Below are 8,611 nucleotides of genomic sequence, written 5' to 3' on the forward strand. Positions count from 1 at the left end.
GCGTGTGCGTGTGTGTGTGTGTGTGTGTGTGTGTGTGCGTGTGCGCGCGCGCTCATTCAGTGGGATACAATGAGGGCAATCAGGGCCGTGATTACATTTCCAATCTCCTGCCAGAGAAGTTAATCGTGCTGCTCTGCTGTTGGCATGATGTTGGCATGATGTTGGCATGCTGTTGGCATGATGTTGGCATGGCATTCTTCTGTAATATCGTACAGACCTGGCATCCACTCAACTACTGTAAATGCAGTGCAGTGTTGCCATGTCCACTTATTATAAGCAACTGTGGACTTCTTTTTCTGTCAAGTTCCATGTAGCCTTTAGTAGGTTTTTGCGGGTTGTGTTTTTTTGGGGCCTTGTTTCAAAATTGTAGTTGCTTATTTGTCCCTATGTTTTGTGCCAAGGAGCCACATCTTACCAGATCGGCTATTAGTTTAACCCATTCTGAACGGGAACCCATTTTGGTGTTAGCATCGTGTTATGCTTTAGCTATTTAAAAATAGCAGATCTACAAGCTCATATCGCGCCACCGAGTGGCGCGATACGAGCTTGTAGGTCTGCTATTTTTGTAAAAATCGAAGAACGACTGACATTTTTAGAATCTGATCTCAGGTCAGAATGGGTTAATCAGACCAGTAGTGTGTCCAGTGGAAACCTGGTATGAATCTGATCTCAGGTCAGAATGGGTTAAATGATAATGTGGCCTATAGTCGATTCCTTTGAGCTTGTTATCCTAAACCCGGTTGCTTTATTTCTCCCACAAAATCTAGCACACGTACGCACCCACACACGCACACGCACGCACACACACACACACACACACACACACACACACACACACACACACACACACACACACACACACACACGCACACTGATGCTGTTCAGTTGGTCTTTAGCTCCATATAGTCGTGTCCTTAAGTACAAGCAGTGCGTCTGAGTGTTCTCCCCTTCATTATGGGGTCGTTAGCTTTGTTGCTGCTCCGCTGCGCTGGCTCATCATGCTCTGGTTCACTCAAGCTGAACATCACGTCCACTTCATTTATAGAGAGTACTTTTAACCCATTCTGACCTGAGATCAGATTCTAAAAATGTCTTCTACATCCTGACAGTTTTCCATAATTCTGACCTGAGATCAGATTCTAAAATTGTCTTCTATGTCAGTCATTCTTCGATTTTTCAAAAATAGCAGACCTACAAGCTCGTAGCGCGCCACTCGGTGGCGCGCTATGAGCTTGTAGGTCTGCTATTTTTCAATAGCTAAAGCATAACATGATGCTATAACACCAAAATGGGTTCCCGTATAGAATGGGTTAAAGTACATTTAAAACAACAATGTTGAACCAAAGTGCTGTACAGTGTTTATACCCCCAGTAACCAACATAATATAATACTAAAATACCAAGAGCAAAACAACAATACACAATAAACAGGACAACATAATTAAAGACATAAATAATGCCTTGTGGAAGCATCAACTCTTAAGGGGAGGAGTTCCACCGTGCCTCAAGCCTGTGATAGGCTGGTCCGGTGCATCTCAGAGGCCTGTGATAGGCCGGTCTGGTGCATCTCAGAGGCCTGTGATAGGCCGGTCCGGTGCATCTCAGAGGCCTGTGATAGGCTGGTCCGGTGCATCTCAGAGGCCTGTGATAGGCTGGTCCGGTGCATCTCAGAGGCCTGTGATAGGCCGGTCCGGTGCATCTCAGAGGCCTGTGATAGGCTGGTCTGGTGCATCTCAGAGGCCTGTGATAGGCTGGTCCGGTGCATCTCAGAGGCCTGTGATAGGCTGGTCCGGTGCATCTCAGAGGCCTGTGATAGGCCGGTCTGGTGCATCTCAGAGGCCTGTGATAGGCCGGTCCGGTGCATCTCAGAGGCCTGTGATAGGCTGGTCCGGTGCATCTCAGAGGCCTGTGATAGGCCGGTCCGGTGCATCTCAGAGGCCTGTGATAGGCTGGTCCGGTGCATCTCAGAGGCCTGTGATAGGCCGGTCTGGTGCATCTCAGAGGCCTGTGATAGGCTGGTCCGGTGCATCTCAGAGGCCTGTGATAGGCTGGTCCGGTGCATCTCAGAGGCCTGTGATAGGCCGGTCTGGTGCATCTCAGAGGCCTGTGATAGGCCGGTCTGGTGCATCTCAGAGGCCTGTGATAGGCCGGTCTGGTGCATCTCAGAGGCCTGTGATAGGCTGGTCTGGTGCATCTCAGAGGCCTGTGATAGGCTGGTCTGGTGCATCTCAGAGGCCTGTGATAGGCTGGTCTGGTGCATCTCAGAGGCCTGTGATATCCATCGGTGTATGAATGTGTGTGTGAATGGGTGAATGTAATGCACAATCTATGTAAAGCGCCTTGGATAAAGGCGCTATATAAATGCACCATTTACCATTTTACCATTTACCACTCTGAAAGAATATATATTCAAAGATTTGCGCCACATTTTCACGTTTTTTCAAAAATAGCAGAACTGCTATGAGCTTGTAGATCTGCTATTTTTCAATAGCTAAAGTATAACATAATGCTTAAAACACCAAAAGGGTGTTCCCGTTCAGAATTGGATAACTGTCTGGGTTGCTCCCGTGCCTTTCCTTCCTCCAGGACTTGACTGACTGACTGACACGACGCACATATTAGTAATTCATTTTCAATGAGAGTGTAGCGTGCGTTGGTTTTGGAACGTGTGGAGAAGTTGAGCGACGGCGAATGTGCCAACGGTATTTTCAGGGGCGCTGTCCCGTGAAATTGTCACGTGCGGTCCCGTTTCATGCACACGCCCGCGGGCGACAAGACCTGGGTGGTGGTGAGCTTTGTTTGTCACACTACGTGTCCCTATATGCACCCCTCATGAGGTTCAGACCCTGAACGTCAAGCTGCACACTACAGCCTACAGAGGTCTCTGTCTCTCTCTCTCTCTCTCTCTCTCTCTCTCTCTCTCTCTCTCTCTCTCTCTCTCTCTCTCTCTCTCTCTCCTCACTGACGGCCACCAATTCAATAATATTCGTATAACGGCGTCACGGAAAATAATCAATCAGAACCACAAGCTCCACGTGTTTCGAGGCTTGTCGACCTGATACTTTTGATTTGGCCACCGACGACCATCTGAATGTTCCAGGGACCCCCCCCCCCCACCCCCCCAGAAGCAAAGATTTGAGTTAAAAAACGTTCGCTCTGAAAGAATATACATTCAAAAAATTGCGCCACATTTTCACGGTTTTTCTAAATTGCGGCACCAAGTGCTGCATGCACTACGAGCTTGTAGATCTGCTATTTTTCAATAGCTAAGGTATTTAATGCTTAAAACCCCAAAGGGGTTATCGTCCTGAATGGCTCCAACATTATGTGTGTTGTGTACGTAGGCTACTTGTACATGTACTGTACTTCATGTACGTACGTGTGACATTTAACAACAGATCACTCAAACCCAGGCGTCCCTATTTTGGGCATGTCATAATATTGATCGATGGATCGACTGATTGTCCACAAAATTCACAAAACCGTTTATTGCACCCAGTAGTCAAAATCATCAATCGTCAGAAAATGGCTAAAAATGCATTTTCGGCCTATTCAGTTTCGGCCCGAATAGGCAGAAAATATATCACTGAATAGTGTATGCAATTAATGCATTCAAAAGAGCTGAATAAATGTTTTATGGACCCATAATAGTGATTAATATTTAAGTTAAGTTTTCCCATAGACATTTATTTTGCCATAAATCAGGTATAGCTTTAAGGTACGGCCATGACAGCAATGGTAGGAAAAAATATATATAATTTTAATCATATTCGGATATTCGGTTTCGGCCAGGAATTTCCCTTTCGGTGCATCCCTACTTATTTCCATTGTGGTTACATTTGATTGATAATATTAGGCAAACATTCAACAACAAGTTCACAATGCATCACAGCATAGTAGATCGGCAAAGCCATTTAGTGTAGATGGGGGGGGCGGGAAGGAGGTGACCTAGTATAGACCCCTGGAGAACACCGGTCACCGAAGAATATAGGATTTATGTAAGTGGTTTAAGTGGTTAGGTGACATGTGGTTTGCAGTGACTGTTATTTAAGAGCTTTTATAGGTTAGCCCAGGACAAATGCGGCTAGCATCTACTCCGTCCGCCTTCCACATTAGCCCTTATTAAAAGATAACTATAGTGGAGTCAGTGTCGTGTGTGGGCTGTGTGGGAGGATCGTTTAGACTAGAGACAGCCTTTCCCTCCCCGCGGTAAAAGCAATGATATTGTTTAACTTTTTGGGGCGGGAACCCCCTTTTGGTGTTTTAAGCATTACATTATGCTTTAGCTATTGAAAAATAGCAGAACTACAAGCTCATAGCGCGGCACTCTGTGCTTGTAGGTCTGCTATTTTAGCAAAATTGTGACAATGTGCCTCAAATCTTTGTATATATATTCTTTCAGAGCAAACGTTTTTAACTCAAATCTTTGCTTCCGGGGGGGGGGTCCCTGGAACTACATGTTTTCAGATGGGGGTCGGTGGCCAATTACATATGATTCTGGGGGTCCTTGACATGAAATATGGAGTACCACTGATACAGAAACATGAGGATGTCAGAATTTAGAAGATTTTTTTATTTATTTCGACGTCAGGCCTAAATGGTTTAAAGACGATAGCACTGCTAAGATAGTACAGTATGTGCAGTAGTGGTACAGTATGGTGCAGAGTGCCAACTGAGTGCCAACTCTCCCTTTCAGAGTGAAATGCTCAGCATCTGAAGTAAAAATAAAAAAAAAACTAAATGGCCCGGCAGGGGAATATATTGGTTAAAATATGGTTGAAAAATAATTATTTAACCCCGAAATGTAGTGTAGTTAAACCATGGTCATTTATTTTCTGTTGACAAGGTTTGCTCATAGGGGGAGCTGTGGGGGAAAGACATGTTAGCAATAGTTCCAGGAAGTGAGGTAGCAGGAACAGCTATAAAACTACAGGAAGTGAGGTACCAGGAACAGCTATAAAACTACAGGAAGTGAGGCCGCCAGAGGCTCCATGTTTAGGTGTCAAAAGGAGTGTTTGGTGGTAGTTTGTCAAAGAGACTCTTTTAAGGCTTTTAAGTAGTTTGTCAAAGAGCGTATAAGACAAAGAGACTCTTTTAAGGCCAATAATAAACCATAATCAGACATTAATAAACCACACAGTAGTTCATGGGGCTTTGAGGAAAACTTTGAGATCTGGAAGAAGAAAAGTTTGGTCAAGGAACATTTTGGAGGCTTTATCTGATCTGAATCCATTCAGAGCTTTAGGACAATTGCTGCTGTGGCCTCCTGAAGGTAGGCTTAGGAATATACTTCTTTTCCCTTTTTTAGAGCAATGCATGCCTTTTTATTTGATGACTTGACTGTACTTGATTTTTTGGAAAATAGAAGATATACAATTTTGCCCCTTAACTCGAGTACAAATGGTACCAAATTGACTCTTATCTTATGGGTTCATTTGGTTCCATTTGTACACTCTGAGGTACAGACCTATAGCTGTTATGGTCATTCATGAAGTTTGAGAAAGAAGCATGGACCCCTGGTTACGTTAAGTAAAAGTTTGGTAATAGAATATAGAATATACTTGAGTAAAAGTACAAAAGTATTGGCATTGGCAAGTTTCAACTGTAGTATAAATAGACGATCTACAAGCTCACAACACATCGCACCACGACACGTTGTGAGCTTGTAGAGTGGCTATTTTTTAAGTACAAACATTAGTGGTTACATGTAATTATTATTATTATTATTTTTGGAAGCTCACACATTTTTTAGGTGAGACTGAGTCACAAACATAACTCACTCTCAGTGCAGAGAGAGAGAGAGAGAGAGAGAGAGAGAGAGAGAGAGAGAGAGAGAGAGAGAGAGAGAGAGAGACTATGGTCCTAGGATTGGACAAAACAGCATTGGATATAATAACTATAATTTGTCTCTGTGGCTCTATCATTTTCAGGCAAAGTGCACGCAACAACATTCAAGCTTTTAGAGCAATGATTGCATAATGTGACAAGTGTCTGCAAAGTATTAATTATGCACCTGGCTGTTCTTGTCTGCCCTTGCATGGATGGACTGCGTTTTAATTTAGTTTATTTTTCAAATATCAAATTGATGACCTGTAGTACTTCAGTTTGTAACCTGCTCACCAACTCCTTAATGAACTGAGTGGTGCAATTCCCCCCCCAACCCCCCACCTATATCTCTCTCTCTCTCTCTCTCTCTCTCTCTCTCTCTCTCTCTCTCTCGTCTCTCTCTCTCTCTCTCTCTCTCTCTCTCTCTCTCTCTCTCATATATTAGCAGGCAACAGTGCAGCACAGCACTATCTCTCTCTCTGTTCCTGGCACAACAGCGCCCCTACTGGTACTCATAGTCATATACTGGTGCTCATTAACAGCAGCGTATAGCTGCGTCAAGCTGAAGGCCAAAGAAGCCGTTAAGAATGGTTCATGCCTCTCGTCAAGCACCGTGTCGACCATTTCACCCCGACTGTTCAATGCTGCGCTGCTTCTCCTTGCTTGTCACAATTGTTGACTAAAGCTATATGACAAAATGTCCGTCCCTCCATACTAAAAGACTAACATGTAATGGAGGGCTGTAGTCCCTCCATACTAAAAGACAACATGTTTGTCATGTTGGTACCCTAAACATAGGGACGTACGTGCAGACAGACATACACAGATAGGGACAGACATATTTGCTGGTCATTGGAGTGTGGCTGCACCACAAAAAAAAAAGGTTGAGAATGAACCGTAATCAAAGCAGTTTGCGAGATATGCTCTGGACACACACACACACACACACACACACACACACACACACACACACACACAGACACACACACACACACACACACACCCTTACCTGTATATCTTGTATCTGGTGGAGAAGCCCAGCGTGAAGCGCTCTCTGAACTCCATGTACTCTGGGCAGCGGTGGAACGGGCCCTTCTCCGACAGGAGCCAGTCCAGCTTCCCGCCGCTCTGCCGCGAGCTGAACCCCCACGATGAAGACGAAGACGAAGAGGAGGACGAAGAGGAGGAGGAGGAGCTGCCCTTCCCCCCCTGCCCCCCTCCTCCTCCTCCTCCCCCCTCCTCCTCCCACCAGCTCAGCCTGCAGGCTGGGCCCCGGCTGCAGCCAGAATATCAGCAACGCCCACGGCAGCCACCATAGCAGCATGAAGGACGAAGAGGAGGAAGAGGAGGAGGAGGGGGGGGGCCGTCGACCATCTAACGCCGCCACGCGGGGGCGGCGGTGGTGGAGGAGGAGGAGGGGCGGAGCCATGACTCTCTCTTCTACTTCTCATTGGCCGAGGCGTTGCCATGGTCATGGTCCCGGTGGTGGTGGTGGTGGTGTGCTAGGGCACCTGGGACCGGCATTTCTTCTGACGATAACACCCGCCTCCGGCCTGGAGAGAGAGAGAGAGAGAGAGAGAGACTATTAGTTCCTCTGGGAGGGAGGGAGGGAGAGAGAGAGAGAGAGAGAGACTATTAGTTCCTCTGGGACGGAGAGAGAGAGAGAGAGAGAGAGCGATAGTGCGAGACTATTAGTTCCTCTGGCAGAGAGAGAGAGAGAGAGAGAGAGACTATTAGTTCCTCTGGCCGAGATAGAGCGAGAGAGAGAGAGAGAGGGAGAGAGACTATTAGTTCCTCTGGCCGAGATAGAGAGAGAGAGAGAGAGAGAGAGAGAGAGAGAGAGAGAGAGAGATTGATTATTGCCCTCCATCACAGCTTAAAAACGTTTTAATCGTGCAATAACTCTCTCTCCTCTCCTCCGATTGGCCAGAGATTTGGAACTCTTCCAAGGCTTCTGTGTGCTTTGCCCTCATCTGATTGGACAGTATATATACGGTTGGTGACATCATACCCAACTCGGTGAAACTCTTGTCCCACTTGTGCCTATAATTGTGTGGTTTTATTGTGCCTATAATAGTGTGGTTTCCTATAATGGTGTGGTTTCCTATAATAGTGTGGTTTCATTGTGCCTATAATAGTGTTTCCTATAATAGTGTGGTTTGCTATAATAGTGTGCTTTCTAAAACAGCCGCCTCCGTTATTTTCAATGAACCTATCGCACACCGGCGGCGTCTGACGCGCGTTCACGCCTCGCCTGACGCTCCGATACGCCACCGTTCTATTCTCCAGGCGTTGCCGCGTCGCTGTGCACCCGGTGTGTGTGTCGGGCTTTACAGAGATAGACAACCCAACCACACTCTACTGTACATAAGAGTACAACCTTCCTTACAGTGTTGTTTTCGTCGACTAAAACTAAGACGAAAAATGTTCGTCGACTACCTTTTTCCACTGACAAAAACAAATGGAAACTAAATTAAAACTAAGATATGATGACTAAAACTAAAGACTAAATATACTGACAATTTTGTCGACAAAAACTAGACTAAAATGTTAGGAAGGGACTAGTGGACAAGAGATCCAGTATAAGTCATTTTACACTTGGTTGCATAGCTGATCTACAAGCTCACAACGCGTCGCAACGCGACGCGTTGTGAGCTTGTAGATCAGCTATGTTCAGCAAGTGTAAAAACACTCATTACGACGGCATCAAGACCCGCCAAAATACCCTTTAGTCGACTAAATCAACTGTAGATTTAGTCGACTAAAATCTTATGACAGGAGCACAG

General features: G+C 45.7%; 1 protein-coding gene across 1 annotated transcript in view; it reads right to left on the bottom strand.

Annotated features, from left to right (window-relative positions):
- brinp2 (bone morphogenetic protein/retinoic acid inducible neural-specific 2) overlaps window positions 1–7,294 on the bottom strand; it is a gene marked incomplete at both ends in the record, with an annotated part of 193,619 nt that extends 186,325 nt beyond the window's left edge. The window contains 2 exons of the mRNA XM_083781950.1: window positions 6,835–7,023; window positions 7,197–7,294. Coding sequence (XP_083638076.1) covers window positions 6,835–7,023; window positions 7,197–7,294 — 287 coding nt within the window. The remainder of the gene's footprint in view (window positions 1–6,834; window positions 7,024–7,196) is intronic.
- Window positions 7,295–8,611: the final 1,317 nt, after the last annotated feature.

Source organism: Protomyctophum parallelum (assembly GCF_964188405.1).
Source record: "Protomyctophum parallelum genome assembly, chromosome: 14".
NCBI classification, from domain to species: domain Eukaryota; kingdom Metazoa; phylum Chordata; class Actinopteri; order Myctophiformes; family Myctophidae; genus Protomyctophum; species Protomyctophum parallelum.